We start from the raw sequence: 19,274 nt of genomic DNA, 5'->3' as shown, positions 1-19,274 counted from the left end.
TTAAAAAATATATGTATTTTACTTAGTTTAATTATGTTATATGCGAAGCGAGAATCAATTAAAATTTATTAAAGTAAGTAATTATAATTACAGCGAGGAGTGGCAAGTACGCGCGTGCACACGCAGAAAAAAAAACCCGCTCAAGATAGGCGCACAATTGCCGTTTCTCTCATTATAATCCTTCAAGCTTTAACTTAAACCCTGTTATGCCCGTATCAGACTAGAGACTCGCGACTGAGATTGCGATTACATCTGCGATTGGCTAGGCAGCCATTAAAATTTTTAATAGCCGATGTAATCGCAATCGCAGTCGAGAGTCGCTAGTGTGATACAAGCATTAAAAGTCTCCAGTACGTCAACTTTGTCCGCTATGTTATTTAAAAAATGGCCAAAAATGCGTTTGTTTTACACTTTCAATCTTAATTTTCTCGAAAACCTGACGCGAGAGAAAGATTTCGCCGTTGGATTCGGATTCGTAGGTAAAAAATTTAAAGGAAATTAATATAGATTTAATAATAAATGAAATATACGATTTTGATATTGTATCATTGCGCATAATAGCATGAACAGCTTGTTAAAAAGCTCGCGAAAATGTTTCTGACACAACACGCAGTTTCTGCTTTCGGGTAGCTTGCTTTTCTAAATGAATATTTATATAGTTTTTAAGTATAAGTTTTACTGGAGTAAATGTAGTGGACTAAATAATTCACTGCGAGCGCGAAAATCGGTGTAAATCCTGTTACGTGTACCGGGTACACCCGCATCTATCCACATATTGCGTAGAGCAATCTGTTTAGTTACGTATGCGCATGTAAAGGAAATGTGTCATCCGATAGCACAAATGGCCAAATCAATCGTAAATATGCAGTTTGCCGATGAACTGATGACGAATCTTGACAATAAAATTATTGTTAGAATTGACTGTTATGGCAAGGAGGCGACTGAAGGTCAAGTCACACTCCGTTCATTTCCATCGCAATGGCGTGTAAAGACGCTATAGAAAAGATACACGTTGCTTTCAGCTCTGTTTGTTCTCGGCTGTTTAAATACCGAGATCAATTAAGTCGAAGAACAATAAATAAATATATATCATTCAAAACTTGGGTATTTTATCAGCGATTCGCAGATGATCTTTGAAACGGATTTTCAATAACACCAGAAGAACGATGAGTCAATACGCATCGAGATTCTACTCGTTAATCGAGAGTGAAAGTGCATCGAAATACGATGTCAATTTCCAAAAGAATTTTCAAACGACCACAATTATTTTTCGAACGTACGGTAATTCTGATGTTTACGTCAAAATAAATAATTTGAAAAACAATGTCTTATTTGTTCGGCTGATCCGATTTTATAAGTCTTCTTAGCTTACTCGCTTATAATCCAAGGATCGATATGGTACCGACGTACACGTTGGCAGCGATAAGTATGTTGTACCTATCGACAATAAGGATTCGCCACGAAGCCGATCTTTTGCGACGGTTTTTACATTATCGCGACAACCCGGACGTAACTAGATATAATGAGCGTTGTGTAAGAATTGCAAGTGGGAAACGTTACCTGAAGGAAAATCCACGTAGTAGAAGGGAGAAAAAGATACGAAAGCTAATTAGGTGTACAGGTTGTAAACAGTGAAACCAACAGAGCACTAGATATCGAGGGTATTTTTACTCACACGTCAAGTAAAAAAACTGTCTGTAGAGGCTTGATACTGTCGCGCCACATAATTACCACAGAAAGGAAAACCGCGTATGGGTTAACCAGAAAGAGAGATACAAAGAGGGAGGCGGAGCGGCCTGGAGAGAGGGAAACTGCGCTAACTCTGAACAGATGAGGTAAGAGAACAGCGGAAAAGGGAGGGTAATACCAGGGCAGGGCCGAATAATCGAAACGATGGAATGATAATGGCCGGTAAGCACCAAGAATAAAAATTACGGATAGAATTGCAATATCACGCGCGACTGTATTCAAGTTAAAAATTTCAGAAGGCCAAACCGATTGCGTGAAAAAGCGGCAGGTTGGAAAGGAAATCGTGAAGAAAGAGAAACGCGAAAAAAAGCAGGAAGAACCAGAAACACCGTTTAAACAATTGCAGGATCAACGGCGTAAAACGAAACAACGAAATCAGAACGGCGCGCTCGTACTGTCATAGCTGTTACGCGTGACGGCGGAAACTGATCAAGATCAAGTGAAAGGCCAAGTCGCTCGAAGGCCTCGCGAGAGGCACCGCTCCAAAAATAACTAGTTAAAGAATTCGACAATTGCGTGCACGAGAGATGGAGCTAATCTAGAAATGTTAAGAAAACGGCTACGGTTTCCGGTCTAGACTTTAAACTGGGTGTATTTGAATAAGTTTGTCCGACGAGACCAATTGTAAGTGTCGAGCTAACAGTGTCGAGAGACACGAAAACCTAAGAAGATGTCTTACAGATCCAAAATATGGCGGCTCTAAAAATGGGTACTACGTAGAGGTTGTCTCGTGCACGTGCACTCGGCAGCGACGAGTGCGCGCGCACTCGGATACACACAGGTAGTTCACGCGGCGATCCAGCATTACCCGGGGAGGGTCCTTAGAAGGGCGCACGATCGATCGCTCTTGCGCGATTTCACGCGGGCTTCGATCGGATCACGGTCGCGCCTTCGTGAACAACGACTTTCGTGACACAGATCGACAATGTCGTAAATCTCAAAAAATGTTATCTACGGATCATGAGACGCGTGTGATAATAAGTATAACCCGCCAATTAAAACGAATACTCGGTAGATGATAAATCGTAACCATCAAGTTATAAAAATTTTAGGTACTTTTATTCGGGAGTACCAAATTTCAGGAAAACAGCGCATCTGTTTGTTTCAAAATTCAACAGACTGTCGATAATTCTATTTAAAAGAAAAGTGTAGGTTTCTTCGGATTCTCAAAGCACTCCGGAGATTTTGATCAATTTAAATTGGCGCAACAAATTGCAACCATCAACTTATAAAAATTTTAGACACTTTTACTCGGGAGTGCCAAATTTTTGGAAAACAGCGCATCTGTTTGTTTCAAAATTCAACAGATTGTCTATAATTCCATTTTTTTAAAGTATAGGTTTCTTCGGACTCTCAAAGCACTCCGGAGATTTTGATCAATTTAAATTGGCGCAACAAATTGCAACCATCAACTTATTAAAATTTTAGACACTTTTACTCGGGAGTGCCAAATTTTTGGAAAACAGCGCATCTGTTTGTTTCAAAATTCAACAGATTGTCTATAATTCCATTTTAAAAAAGTATAGGTTTCTTCGGATTCTCAAAGCACTCCGGAGATTTTGGTCAATTTGAATTGGCGCAACAAATTGCAACCATCAAGTTATAAAAACTTAGGCACTTTTACTCGGGAGTACCAAATTTCTGGAAAACAGCGCATCTGTTTGTTTCAAAATTCAACAGACTGTCGATAATTCTATTTAAAAGAAAAGTGTAGGTTTCTTCGGACTCTCAAAGCACTCCGGAGATTTTCATCAATTTAAATTGGCGCAACAAATTGTTTCATGCGGATAACAGATGTAATTTGCATCGAGATTGATGATGGCCAAGGTCAGCTGCTTTTCATAAGAACAGTCACATAGTTGTTGCGAGACGAACGAGACTCAATTAACGGAAGGAGGGACTAACCGCTTTGAACATTGAGACGACGATGGCGTTATCTTATTCGCCTGATACGGAACGCGTTGAAATGCGTTGTACGTGATAACGATATGTCGGCTAATCTATCTATAATCATTTGAGCGCTGCAGAGAGAGAGAGCAATTGTGTAGCCAATTAAAATTGAAAAATTAATTTCTTAACCAACTGTGATCAAGTTATTATAAAAACATTGTTTCCCTTTAGATTAATTCATTATTCGTGAAACAAAATACAATATTGTCGACACGACACGACGCATTTCAAAACCTTCGTTTCAGCACTCGCACCTGCGTTACTGCAATGACCCTCTCTAAGCTTCCGATATTTTCGTGATCAGCTGTCCGAGCAAAATTATTTCTAGCGATACAGCTGCATCTGCGTCGCGGATTACAGACGCGTGTAGCAACAGCGAATATAAATGATCGATAAATATCTTACGGCATGTTTTATAATCCCGGCAGTTATCTCGTTTTTTAACGCTAAATCTCAAACCGTCAGGCGAAACGTATACAAACAAATGTTCGTTACAGCGATATAAGTTGGACAAGATAATGCGAATGTCATCGTTATAATGTTCCGGTTGTGCAAGACTAAGAGCGTATCGTATCAAAAGATTGGAAGCGGGACAAGTGAGACCGTTTAAAAGATTTCAAATAAATTTAGTTAGATTTCTAGAAATCTGAACATGTCAAGTCCTAAAGATGATCTTGATTCTCGTAAAAAAAAAAGATTTACTTTTCTGAAGAGAAATCAATTTACGTTTTCATTTTCTTAACATTTAGCTACGCGAGATTACGCTCTTCTGCCCAGCAACGTTCAGATTTGTCTAATAATTTCGCGAAGTAATCGCGACGTCCGCAGTAAAATTAACACACAGACTGTTTACGGAACTAAATCACGACACGTGACGAAAATGGTATCGATTAAAGCGATAATGCGCGATATTAAAGCAAGACTATCGATCAGAATTGAATTCAGTATATCGAAAGCGGGTCATATAAAACTTCGTCGCGACAGTGCTGTTATTTTCATCAACCTATCGAGTACTTATGCTAAATATCTGTATACTTACAAAGATTTTTTATTTCTAACAGCTAGCATTGTGAGACTACTTTAAATTAACTTATTCTACAGTTCGTGCAACAAATGAACATCGGTGTGTATGTGTATGTGTGTGTGTGTGTGTGTGTGCGTGTGTGTGTGCGCGCGTGAAAAATCAAAATAATATTAATAAATAATAAAATTTAAAAAACACACACATTTAAATGTGCTTGTACAACATAAGTGTATAACAACAGTACAATATATACGATAGCAAGTATGTTTCTTAACGGGCTGAAAAGGAAACTTGATTAAAACTTGATTCCATAATTCTCGGTGCCGCGACAAGCGTATTGCAATTGGCGCGGTATCATTAGCATAACTGTGCTGTCACGATAACGACTGAAATAAGAGCACAGGACAATGTCCATCCTACGAAGACGATAGCGCAACGTTATATCTCTCCGAGCGTTTATTCTCGCAAAACATAAATATAGATGCGCATAACGTTTCTACGTGTTGAAGCGAAATCAAGCTTTGCGCTAAACTTTCCCCCTCCCCCCGCCCCCCCCCCAGACCCCAAAAAAATCAAATGGTAGCAAGCGCGACGGGCGCAATTGTACGATGTGTGTTACACGTAAACGCTGTGCCGTATCCGGAGGGTGTACGACTCTCGGGAGGCGCGGCGACGAGGTGTAAAACGGTGCCGTGGCATGCGACAACACCCAGAATTATGTTATCCAGAACTTATAGGCGTACAACCCCGGGCGTTACGAACGTCGCGTAACGGCGGAGGATCGCAAGTGAAATAATAGGAAAAAAAGAGGTAAAACCTGTAAATTAGGCCTCGCCATACCTTGTTAGAGCACTGGGCAATTCGACCTTGACAGGTAGTCTTAATTTATGCATTTTACTTTATACGTACACACACTACTATGTCATTTACAGTACAGTCTCCCCCTCTCTCTCTTTCTACTCCCTCGCGCTCACTCTATCTCTCTCTCTTTCTTTCTCCCACAGCCAGATACGTTGACGCGCGCGACACACACACACACACGTGCACGCGCGCGCGCACACACGCGTTTACACTGCTGCGTGCTGCGTGCTACGTGCGGAGCAACGTAACGGGAAACATAACCAACAAAATCATGCGTCTGAATATGATCGCTTTCTTAAAAAGAGGGGATACAGGAAGGAGAGAGAGAAGAGAGAGAGAGAGCGAGAAAGAGAACGAACGGAGCTTGGTATGGAGAAAAGGAGAGACCGTGGGGAAAACCACAAAGAGAGAGAGAGAGAGAAAGCGAGAGAGAATGTGTGAGAAAGAAGAGGACCACACAACACTAATGAAACGACACACGAACGAAACTAACCAACTATATACGGAGGAGCGGGGGAGAGGGCAGTCTAGTGAGTGATTTTACATGGACACTGGACGGCAAACGACTCCTCTTCGAGCTCGCGCTCGTCTCTCGGCGACGACGGACTTTCGGGGCTAGACCTGCTCGCAAATTCATTTAGTCACTGTGATAGCCACGCACGCACGCATGTATGTAACGTCGCTCCGCTCCGGCGCGTATATCGGACGACGCCGTCGCCGGTGGCGATCCGTAAAGGTCCAACGCGCTGGTCGCCCCGCCGTCAACCGACGTCGCACACACACTAAACACTGGCCTGCGCTACGCGGCGGACAACTCGCGCCGCTTCTTCCGCAGCCTCAGCCGCGGTTCGCGCATTTCGACCAGACGTGACGTCCCGTAGAAAAAAAAAGGACGAGCGAAGATGGCGTCGCCCGACTCCGGTCCCGTTGTTCATCGGCGCACGGACGGGACGTCCCCGGGGGTCGAGAAATGACTGATCCGCACGGGCAGCGACGGAGGAAGCGCCGAGGAATCACGTGCGAAGATCTTTTAGCGTTCGTAGCACGAGGCGAGGCGCGAGACTCGTATGCGCGCGCGCTCGTTTCTGGCCCGTCACGAACGTCCCGACTCGTTGCCGCGCGACGACGCGAGTGCCACCGGCGGCGGTCGCGGCAAGCGAGTTACCGACCGATACTTACCCGCCAAAATTCGAACCGTTTCCCCGCGGTTCTGCGGTCAAACTGCCGCTACAGATGTTTCCAAAGGTGCGTTCGGGGAGCGCGCTTTCAGCGCTAAAAGCGTCTTCTATCTTTGTTCGACGTACAGTGAGTGACGAAGATAGACTGACGTTTTCAGCGCTAATAGCGTCTCCCCGAACGCAGCCCAAGTATACTTTCTTTTTTCCCCTTTCTTTCGGTAAAGATAAAAGGAGAAGAGAAACGCTTCAAAACATTTGTAGCGGCAGCTTGATCGTAGCCGACGTTTCACAACGAGATAACGTGTAAAGCCAGTATCAGACTACGAATTGAGATTGGGATTGGATTGAAATTTGACCAATCACACAGTAAAGTTTACTAATCTCAAGTTTAGTAATTTACTCTAATTTGGTCTTTCAATCTAATCTCAATCTCAATCCGTAGTCTGATACCAGGCTTAAGGGTCTGTCCAGGCAAACTTGCGCAGGTGCATAAGCATACGCATAAAAAATTGATTCGTCCACCTCCTTATGCGTGCATTTATGACCCAATCAGATCCCATATGCATAGCGCATAATATATGCATAAATACACGCACGAAATAGGGCTATCGCACACAAAATTGCAAAGCTGCATACGCGTAGCATAAGAACCGTCTGAACCAATGTGTGAGCGTCGAATAGTAAGTCACATATTGACATATTCATTAAGGTATACGGTCTATCCAGACAAACTTGCATAGCGCATAAACACATGCATAAGGAAATAAACCAATCAATTTCTTTATGCATGTGTTTATGCACTTATACAAGCTTGTCTGGATAGACCCTTATTAGTCTAGACTGTCTTATGCTATGCATATGCAACTATGCAATTTTGTGTGCAATGGCCCTAGTGTCTAGACCGTTTTATGCGAGGGGGAAACCGCTGAGGGCATTGTGGTGTACAGATTTGTGGCATTACCGGGCATTACTAGGGCATTTTTGGGGCATTACGTCTTGCTGAGGCATTATAAAGATAAAATAAGATAAAATAAGATACAATAAGATAAAATAAGATAAAACAAGATAAATAAGATAAAAGAAGATAATAAGATAAAGTAATGCCCACTGGGCATTAGTGGGCATTGGTGTACAAGATTTTGGTCAGCGGTTTCCCCCTCGGTTTTATGTTATGCATATGTAGCTGTGCAATTTTGTGTGCAATAGCCCATAGACAAATCAATTTCTTTATGCCTATGGTTATAAGGTCAATGTCCTTACTTCTACTCATTCAAGACAAATGGTCAGGGTATATTGGTATATTATTTTTTTTAACTAAGATAAGTTAAAGTTAATTACAATGGATAAGTTTAGTCGACCTTAACTGGCACGTGTTTAATTAACCACAAATAAAAAATATACAGTGCGACGTTTCGACCAAGTGTTTAGGTCCTGAGAGAACGATTATTGGCTTATTCTCTTTAGAATGTGTGCTTGACAAGGACTCACTAATACGTGTCCCTATTTCTGCTCATAAAAATAAATGGAAACCTTTAGCGCTGACGAAAAGTATCCATTCGACTAACAATAAGTTTCAGTAACTGAACAAAATCTAAATCGCTAATACTAATTCAAATGAGTAACGTCACGATCAAAGCTATCATTGACGACAATTGTTCGGTTAGGAAAATTTATTTTTAAATACGTGCTGCTACCTGGCGAGCAGCGAACCCATGCAACTTACGAGGGAGTATATAAATAATTTATAATTAATTTTTCTATAACTTATTCTATTAACTAAATATTTATATTAGAAAGAAAAGTTCGTAGTGAGTAGAAATCAGGATTTTAGTAGAAATAGGGACATTGACCTTATACCTGTGCAAGTTTGTCGGGTTAGACCCTGCTCTGTGCTAACACGCGTGATTTGTAATAATAAAATCTACGGTTTGATCCCGGCCCTCGTTCCGCATATTTTCTTGATAACGAAATTTCAAGAATTCAAGGATTTCAAGATTCTCTTGAAGGTGCAAAATGGTTGGATTTGTTCGGCCAAGGTTAAATACGCAAATTTTAAGGAATTTTTAGTTATAGGATCAAATAATCGAAACGGTAATAATAGCACTTAAAATACATCCCCCCCAAAAAAAGTTTCACAACAATGTCGGAAATAAACATCAATCGAATGTCATCAGAATCTCTTTCGAAGATGTCAAATGAGATTACTCGCTGATTTACAAAGTCTGATGTATGTACAAAGACTGACGTAAATGTTTATCACCATTTATGTTATATGTACAGCGTAATCCACACAAAGAAAGCGAGTTTTCCATTTGACTGAGAATTGAACGACATCGTTCATATGGATTTCAAGGTAACTTGTCTTGACTTTGAAAATAAAATCAGTGTTTAAAGAAAACAGCACTAACCAGTGGAACGAATCGTTTGCTTCGCCTTTTTTTTTAAGGAACGATAACGAAAAAGACTAACGCGTTTCCGTATCGCCGAGTCACCGATGTAATGAACACTGTTGAAAGATATTCGATACTTAGCAAGTACGAAAGTGCCTAAGCACGAGAACGAAACGAGAATAATGAAGAATGGTACCTACAGAAATAGCGATGACAATATTGCTTTATTCAAAGCGGATAAAATACATTTATTCATGTGTCGCTTAAATGCTGCTCGCAAATCTGGCTGGGAGTACAAACGCGACCATGATATATGTATACGATCTGATCCTTTCTTCGAGTGATGATTGGATAACGCATAATGTAACTGTAATAATAAAATAATGGGTAACATGATAAATAACCGACATAGTATGTCTCACATCTATACACAAAGTATAGAATTGCTACAAGTATCTAATAACAGAAGCAGAAATCAAACGTGGCTGTGCTGCAATGATTATTACAACTGTCGAATACAATTAAACGTGACATTGTTAAACCTACGATCTACACAATTGCCCTCCTGCTTTTCGCCGCGGATTAAAATCGTGAGCCCGATGTCCGATGAACAATCCCAAATAGTCAATTGTCATCATTTTGACATAAAAATGCCGACAAAGAACTCGGCTGACTATCTGGGAAGATTGATTAAACTGACAATATGCATGTCTGACTTTTTTTGCGACAAATAATTAATAAAAAGAATATACTGTAATATTAATAATATTAATATTATTAATAATTAATCATTTCTTGTAAACGGTAGAAAAGTAATTAAATCTTTATTAACAATAGCACGTTTTTTACGCCAGTATTATTCATGCAACTCATAAACGCCAAGGCCGGGCAAACATACGGAGGAGTGGGTGCAAAGCGTATGCAAAGAATATGTGTTTTGGGAAAACGACAATCGCGGATAATCGCTCACCTAAGCAACGCTTTCCTCCAGCAGTAGTCCGTCTCGATAACGAGCAACTGCAATTTCATCATATATGTGGACGTGGTCCAAGGCATACAAACGAATCCTATACGTCTAAGGGGGTCTTCTCTGTCTCCCGGCGAAAATTTTCCTCCATCTTCAATTCTCTTTTTCTTTTTTGCTCGCTGCTCCTCTGTCTTTTCGTCAACGAAGGCGCGGTTCTTCGTTACCCGAGTTGCGATTAGCCGCGTGTGCGCGACCCAATTATCCGAGTCTGTACTATCGATCAGTCAGAACAGAACACACGGAACAAAGCTGAGTGAACTGACGCGCAAAGACTCTCTCTCTACCTCCTTCCACTTTCTCTGCCATGAAAGAAGAAAAGAAGCAGGAAGATGCAAGTCTTCCTGGGAATCGTATGACACACTGCACAGTAGTTAGAACGGGTAAAACAATGATGACCGCTTATTCGGAAAGCGGTAAAACGGAAGCGCGCGAGTTGCTCAATCTCAAAAGGAATGTCTTCCGATCATCTTCGTAGTTTCTTGCTGTTGCATATCTCTATCGGTTATTTTCTCACACCAAAACTTGGATAATGACGAAAAAAAAATGGTAAGGAAACCCGCCTTGCTGGCTGGCTGGCCCGTCCGCTTGCACCATAGCGCTTCTCCGCCGGACACGTCGCGACGCCGACGAAGGCGCACGCGCTGTCTCATGGATCGCCGTTTCTTCGTTTCACGACGAGTGTCACGACCAAGTAACACTACTAGTGACGTCATGCAGGACAAGGGCACTGGTTCACTCGTGAACGTTGGGCAGCTGTATAGGATTTACTTTCCAAGGACACGAGCATTCGAGATTCACCCGCGAAGATCCACCCTATACATATCAGGATACTTCTATCGGACTAGTATATTAATATTTCTTGAGAATAACGTCTTTAAAGAAAAAAATCAATACGGACAAATGTAATGTAACACAATCAGAATGTGTGCGTGAGTGTGTGAAAATATAAAATTTTTATCTACATACAGGATAAAAAATAAGACATTGCTATAAAATTTGTCTTAAAACTGAAATAAACAGTGGAATTACTGACATTATTTTATTTTTACTACCGATATTATTTTTCAAATCAATTTAGTAACGCGTGTCTGTTAAAACATTCAACAAGTGATATATGCTATACATTCTCTCATGTAAAAATGTAAAATTAATAAATAACCCGCCGAAACTGAAAAGAAATTGCGCGCAGAAAATTAATTAATTTTAAAAGAATAGCTAGACCTCTTTCTATCTCTTTCTCTCTCTCCCTCTCTGGATGACCGCGATTTTATGGTTCTTCATACACGGCCGCAAAAATGTTAGCTCCTATAAGGAGACCATGAGCGCATGCATAAAAAAATTAACCAATCAATTTCTTTACGCATCTGCTTATGCGCCTATGCAAGTTTGTCTAAATATAGACCCTAATAATCTTTAAAATCTGGAATTTGTTCATAAATTCTTTTTATTATTAATATTTATATATAAATTATATTGCTATGTTGCTGCAATGTCACAGCAACGTTATAGCAATATTTCACAATGTTTCTGCAACGTTGCAATCTCACAGAAAAATATTGCTGCAATATTGTTGCAATGGGGTGCGTTCCGTTTCTCGCATGATGCGCATGATGCATCATTTATCCTTGTTATTCGCCAAATATTAAAGAAAGATAAATGATGCATTATGCACATCATGCATGAAACGGAACGCACCCTTGCTGTGCTATATGGGTACATATTATACATATATCATAGTAACGTATAACTAGTATGATTGTAATATCACATAGTGTCTCGCGCCAAGTATAAGCGACTAATGTCCGATTTCTTCACATCCAGTTATGTTACGGTTAAAGTTAAACGGGAGATAACTACCAGATCCATGCACGTGATTGGCCAAAACTTGAGATTAACCTCCGGATAATTTTATCGGGAAGTGAAAAAATCGGCCATAAGTATAAGCGACAAACTAAAACCACGTTGAATATACAGGGTGAGGAAAAAGTACCGGACCGGTGAAATATATCGACAAATATGGGAGATATGGAAAAATGTTTCCGACAAAAGTTGTACGATTTTAAAAGGGCTATGTAATGGTAAAATAAAAAAAATTTTATGGTTATATAGAGCTCGCCGTCATTTTTTTAAATGCAACTCCCTATTGTTTCTTACACTATCTTATTCTACTAATTAACATGAACAACTATTGTCTGAAACATTTTTTGATTTGTCTAATACTTTTTGAGATACTCAAGAGAAAATTCATAACTTTTTCAACTTTTAGCTTATAATCTCTCGATAACTGTTTGTCGGAGGGAAAAGTAGTACAGGACTTTTTTTACTTGATTTAATTTCAGGAATATGCTGTTGCAATGGTGTTTCAATTATTGAAAAATTTTGTGTTACAATACAATGTTGTGATACTAATGTAACACGGTATTGCGTTTACATTGAAAGTGCGTTGGCTAACATTGCCCAATATAATTTTAATATTGAACATAGAATAAATGCTACTGTAACGCCAATGTTATACGTGTCAATAATTGAAAAAATATGAGGCCCTCCACCATCCCCGCCAATTTCACTCGACGGCCCTTTTTTCTTTACAATGTAATTTTTTATTATACAATTTTAATATATACAAAAAAATTTTATTATTTATTTTATTTTTCTTGTAATTTCCTTCACAATGTATACAATATTATAAAAGAAATAATTACATTATAAAATTAAAAATATAAAATCTATACAATACAATATTTCTGTCGACGTTACATATGAAATATTCGGTATGCATACAATAACATTAAATTCTTGCAATATTATATATTATACATATTGCACGTTTGGGATAAAAAATATCCCGAATGTATTTATTAACGGTCTCTCAAAAGTAAATCACATCTACAAAAATTTAAAATAAATTTAAAGTAAAAACTTAACAAACGCATAACAACTTCAATCTTATTATATGCATCCGATTACACATATAATTATATTTAATAGTAACACATTGAAGTTATAATTTTATCTATCTTTTTAATTATGTCCCCCTGTCCCTACCCGATCCCTACCTACCTACCTACCCGTATTCCTACCTACCCGTATTCCGCTGTATAGTCCTATCAATTTTTCTACCTACCCGCGTTTCAACTTTTTGTTAATAAACTTGCAAGTCTTTCGTTAAAACCGCGACGCGATTTATAACAGGTTTAGAGTTATACGCGCGCGATTTAATAGAGGTCTTTTTAATTTTGCACATATGCTAGAATAAGTAAAGAAGGAAAGAATATAACCCACCCGAATTTTTGCACATAAGAAGAAATCGGCATATATCGTACAACACATTCACATAATCCATCAAAGTGGCCAATATTGACCACTAACTCGGCGTATCCCTTCGTTGGGCCAGATTGGACATATACCTTTCGTTGCTCCCGGCCATACGGTCTGGTCATTTTGACCAGAGATCAGGAAGGAAGAAAATTCCTTCCATAGTCGGTTTATCACCGACAGTTATTTCGTACGGTTCGATATGCGAGCGTCGATCGTATCAAAATGCGCGACCGCGAGAAGTTAATTAAAGAAGAAAATTAAGTGAAAAAATTTGCCGTATAAAACTCTTCAAATATATTTTTACTTCCGTTATTTATTTGAGAATAGATAATGACTGTCTCTTCGTGACTCGATCTTTAAATTCAAAGTTCAAGTATATATTATACGTATAATATGTAGAAAAAAAACAATTTACTTCGCGTTGTATTTATTAAAATTCCGCGATAAATTAAAATTTACAATATAAATGAAATTGAACAATTAATAACTTGTTGAAAATTTGCTGAAAAACCGCGAAAACCGACCGCGACAATACGAAGATGCGTGTAACAATGCATGTATTCATGCGAGACGCATCTTGAAAGTGAATCGCGGGATACACATACAGAATAAATGACGTGAGATCCAGAGAAAAGCAACTTTCCGTACGATAGATAGACCGACAATTGAACATTCTAGTTAATCAACAATCTCAAATAACGTATGAAAATAATATAAATCCTGGCTGGGGTAATATTTCTCGCAATAAAAATTTTAATTGCCAGATACGGTCAAGAAAAATCACCGATGTTATTAATTTATTAATTACTTCTGGCGACTTTGAAGAATATTCTTACTAGTTGAAAATAATATAAAGTTTCAGCGGTCTCGACAAGATATTAGATCTCGCGTCATAGTTTTTGGACTTTATATACATGTATAAATTTGCTACTGAAAAATGGATAGAATATGTTACAAGGGATTAGCTCGACGAATAAATTAATAATATTCGTCATATTTTGCGTGAAAATGTGTGACGTGCAGCAACCGAGCACACCTCTACAATCAAAATCGCGATCATTCCCCTTCGACAAATGAAATATATTAAAGTGAACTTATGTTATAATCTATCCATATTTTGGTAATGAATCTCCAGAATATATCAGTCCATGATCTACATTCTACACACAGAAAAATATTATTGTACAGTCAAGAAAAGTAATTACTCAGTTTATTTTATTCCGTTTAAGTAATAGTTTGCTTCAACAGAGGATATATATTTTCTTAATAATAGTTTTAAGATATACTTGTTACCAGTCTTAGAAAAATTTGCCATCTTATACTCAAAGAAAGAATTTATTCTTCTTTGAAGAAAATTATAAAACTTATTGAAGAATTCCGTATGCTTCTTTTAATAAAATCAGAAGAAACAAAATTGTTTTGCTTCAAATAATTCTATATGTATTCTTGTTTCAAGTACTAGACTTACTAATAAAGAACCAGAATATGTTTTGAGTAAATATAACACTCGCGACGACATTATGATAGATTTGCGGATATATAAACTTATCAAATATTTTTCTGTGTGTACGATCTACGAGATTCGTTACCGCAATAAAAAACTACTCACTCACCGACCGACGCGCAGCAGCGGAGTTGACTACGTTGATTCTGTAACACAAATGTACAATTCGTTAAAGCAATGTTCAATGTGAAAAATAATATTGTAAAATATATTTGCAAAATATATAGTCGCGTGAGTAATTCTTATGCGTATCAAACTTCATTCGATTCGATGTTCAAGTGATTAACGCGCAAGAGATTTTTCGCGAAAGAACTTCACGAGAATGAACTTTTATGAAATATCAAGTGGTTGCTTGTTCTCTAATTATCATTTTGACATTATTGAATTATGAAAGGGAACGACTAAAAGAGAAACTGGGAGATTACTTTTACACAAAATGAAAAATGACATTTACCTTAAAGTTGCTCCGCCGGTGCCTGATGCCGTTTCCAGGCCTGCTCTTCCTCTCAGATTGGTCCTCTGGCACACTCGCGAAAGCACAAAGATCGTTCGCGCGATTTTACACTCCCGTAAAGCCCACCATGTGAAAGCAAGTATTTTGTTCCGTCAAGTTCGCCTCCACTTCGAGTCGGCGAGTATTATACGAAAAACTGCCAAATCTCGGAAGTGATCGACAGGAACGGACGTTTGACAAATACTTGCTTCTCAAATGGGCTTTGAAAAGTCTTTAGTCCAATTATTTTAAACGGCACTCCCGAACGCGACGAAAATGGAAATTTTACGCGCACTTTTGTATGTTTAATTGTTAAGGAGATTATTTCTTGGTACGCGATCGATGTATTATAAGTGTTCGTTATTATATTATCCGACGATTCGTGTACTACCTCGCGCTTTTCATCTGAAAGCGATAAATGTTTCACTTAAACCGACGAAAATTTTCAAGCACTCCGCGAAAGAGATTCATTCCAGTTGGATTATTGAAAAAAAGGCACTGTCACTCGTAGATGTAAGTATCGGAACTAATAATTTCACTATGTAATTCACTTATCGCTTTCTCTTCAAAGCACGCGTGATATTCGTCTCGACACACCGTATAGATCAACGAATATAATCACGACAATTAGTTCTCGCACGAGACGATCGCGTTACGAAAAGTGACGCGAAGACACACGGAACGGAACATCCGACTCGGTCGACTGATACGCGCCGAATGATGCGACACAATAGAGACCGTTTTCGACCGAGGTCACGGTCACGAGGTGATCACGTTCACGGCGCTATGTAATTTTTTGTTTACCGGCGCTCGGCGACCGAGCTGTTTACGCCGTAACGATCATTTCCTGGAATCAAAGCTCGGGCTGTGACGTTACGTGTTTCTTGGAATCCACGCTCGGGTGTTTACGACGCCGTACGCAAGTTCATTCACGCGGCGACAGTTGAACGAGGCGTATTGTATTTTCTCTCTCGATACGCGTACGCGCACAAGTGCGGAATGAAATCGCGATCTTTTCTCTGCGAAAAATCAGTGAACGATATCATCGCGCGATCGCGATCTGTACGTCGAGGAATCAAAGCCGAGATCAGAGCGCCAGCTAACTTGAAATCACTTGCTCGGACCAATAATTACGGACGATAATTGCTTCCTTGAACGATGCTCGCACCCTCAGAAAGGACTTATGTTACCGGTGACAAACGGACTCGTACAAATGCTGGTCAGTCGGATGTTCCGCGTGTCTTCGCGTCGCTTTTCGTAACGCGATCGTCTCGTGCGCGAACTGTCGTGATCATATTCGTTGATCTCTACGGTGCGTCGAGACGAATATCGCGCGTACTTTGAAGAGAAAGCGATAGGTGGATTACATAGTGAAATTATTAGTTCCGATACTTACATCCACGAGTGACAGTGCCTTTTTTTCAATAATCGAACTGGAATGAATCTCTTTCGCGTAGTGCTTGAAAATTTTCGTCGGTTTAAGTGAAACATTTATCGCTTTCAGATGAAAAGCGCGAGATAGTACACGAATCGTCGGATAATATAATAACGAACACTTGTAATACATCGATCGCGTACCAAGAAATAATCTCCTTAACAATTAAACATACAAAAGTGCGCGTAAAATTTCCATTTTCGTCGCGTTCGAGAGTGCCGTTTAAAATAATTGGACTAAAGACTTTTCAAAGCCCATTTGAGAAGCAAGTATTTGTCAAACGTCCGTTCCTGTCGATCACTTCCGAGATTTGGCAGTTTTTCGTATAATACTCGCCGACTCGAAGTGGAGGCGAACTTGACGGAACAAAATACATGCTTTCACATGGTGGGCTTTACGGGAGTGTAAAATCGCGCGAACGATCTTTGTGCTTTCGCGAGTGTGCCAGAGGACCAATCTGAGAGGAGGAGCAGGCCTGGAAACGGCATCAGGCACCGGCGGAGCAACTTTAAGGTAAATGTCATTTTTCATTTTGTGTAAAAGTAATCTCCCAGTTTCTCTTTTAGTCGTTCCCTTTCATAATTCAATAATGTCAAAATGATAATTAGAGAACAAGCAACCACTTGATATTTCATAAAAGTTTATTCTCGTGAAGTTTTTTCGCGAAAAATCTCTCGCGCGTTAATCACTTGAACATCGAATCGAATAAAGTTTGATACGCATAAGAATTACTCACGCGACTATATATTTTGCAAATATATTTTACAATATTAGTTTTCACATTGAACATTGCTTTAACGAATTGTACATTTGTGTTACAGAATCAACGTAGTCAACTCCGCTGCTGCGCGTCGGTCGGTGAGTGAGTAGTTTTTTATTGCGGTAACGAATCTCGTAGATCGTACACACAGAAAAATATTTGATAAGTTTATATATCCGCAAATCTATCATAATGTCGTCGCGAGTGTTATATTTACTCAAAACATATTCCGGTTCTTAGTAAGTCTAGTACTTGAAACAAAAATACATAGAATTATTTGAAGCAAAACAATTTTGTTTCTTCTGATTTTATTAAAAGAAGCATACGGAATTCTTCAATAAGTTTTATAATTTTCTTCAAAGAAGAATAAATTCTTTCTTTGAGTATAAGATGGCAAATTTTTCTAAGACTGGTAACAAGTATATCTTAAAACTATTATTAAGAAAATATCCTCTGTTGAAGCAAACTATTACTTAAACGGAATAAAATAAACTGAGTAATTACTTTTCTTGACTGTACAATAATATTTTTCTGTGTGTAGAATGTAGATCATGGACTGATATATTCTGGAGATTCATTACCAAAATATGGATAGATTATAACATAAGTTCACTTTAATATATTTCATTTGTCGAAGGGGAATGATCGCGATTTTGATTGTAGAGGTGCGCTTGGTTGCTGCACGTCACACATTTTCACGCAAAATATGACGAATATTATTAATTTATTCGTCGAGCTAATCCCTTGTAACATATTCTATCCATTTTTCAGTAGCAAATTTATACATGTATAAAGTCCAAAAACTATGACGCGAGATCTAATATCTTGTCGAGACAGCTGAAACTTTATATTATTTTCAACTAGTAAGAATATTCTTCAAAGTTGCCAGAAGTAATTAATAAATTAATAACATCAGTGATTTTTATTAACCGTATCTGGCAATTAAAATTTTTATTGCGAGAAATATTACCCCAGCCAGGATTTATATTATTTTCATACGTTATTTGAGATTGTTGATTAACTAGAATGTTCAATTGTCGGTCTATCTATCGTACGGAAAGTTGCTTTTCTCTGGATCTCACGTCATTTATTCTGTATGTGTGTCCCGCGATTCACTTTCAAGATGCGTCTCGCATGAATACATGCATTGTTACACGCATCTTCGTATTGTCGCGGTCGGTTTTCGCGGTTTTTCAGCAAATTTTCAACAAGTTATTAATTGTTCAATTTCATTTATATTGTAAATTTTAATTTATCGCGGAATTTTAATAAATACAACGCGAAGTAAATTTTTTTTTTCTACATACTTATAATATACATGTATACTTGAACTTTGAATTTAAAGATCGAGTCACGAAGAGACAGTCATTATCTATTCTCAAATAAATAACGGAAGTAAAAATATATTTGAAGAGTTTTATACGGCAAATTTTTTCACTTAATTTTCTTCTTTAATTAACTTCTCGCGGTCGCGCATTTTGATACGATCGACGCTCGCATATCGAACCATACGAAATATCTGTCGGTGATAAACCGACTATGGAAGGAATTTTCTTCCTTCCTGATCTCTGGTCAAAATGACCAG

At 38.7% G+C, this 19,274-nt stretch overlaps 1 protein-coding gene across 5 annotated transcripts in view; it reads right to left on the bottom strand.

The window, feature by feature from the left end:
* The window catches only part of LOC105566492 (phosphatidylcholine:ceramide cholinephosphotransferase 2-like), a 30,221-nt gene extending 19,396 nt beyond the window's left edge, over positions 1-10,825 (bottom strand). Inside the window, exon 1 of one of the 5 annotated variants that reach the window (XM_012020547.1) lies at positions 10,123-10,825. In XM_012020547.1, the coding sequence (XP_011875937.1) occupies positions 10,123-10,208 (86 nt within the window). In that variant the 5' untranslated portion in view covers positions 10,209-10,825. Of the gene's footprint in view, positions 1-1,675; positions 1,744-5,563; positions 5,730-6,077; positions 6,597-10,122 lie in introns of those variants that run through there. The other 4 variants (XM_012020551.1, XM_012020552.1, XM_012020548.1 and 1 more) reach the window with 4 other exon arrangements.
* Positions 10,826-19,274: the final 8,449 nt, after the last annotated feature.

Source organism: Vollenhovia emeryi, unplaced genomic scaffold (assembly GCF_000949405.1).
Source record: "Vollenhovia emeryi isolate VEMERY1.0 unplaced genomic scaffold, V.emery_V1.0 DF939144.1, whole genome shotgun sequence".
Lineage (NCBI taxonomy): Eukaryota > Metazoa > Arthropoda > Insecta > Hymenoptera > Formicidae > Vollenhovia > Vollenhovia emeryi.
The sequence above is the reverse complement of the archived record's forward strand: the minus strand, read 5'-3'. Positions and strand labels throughout refer to the sequence as shown.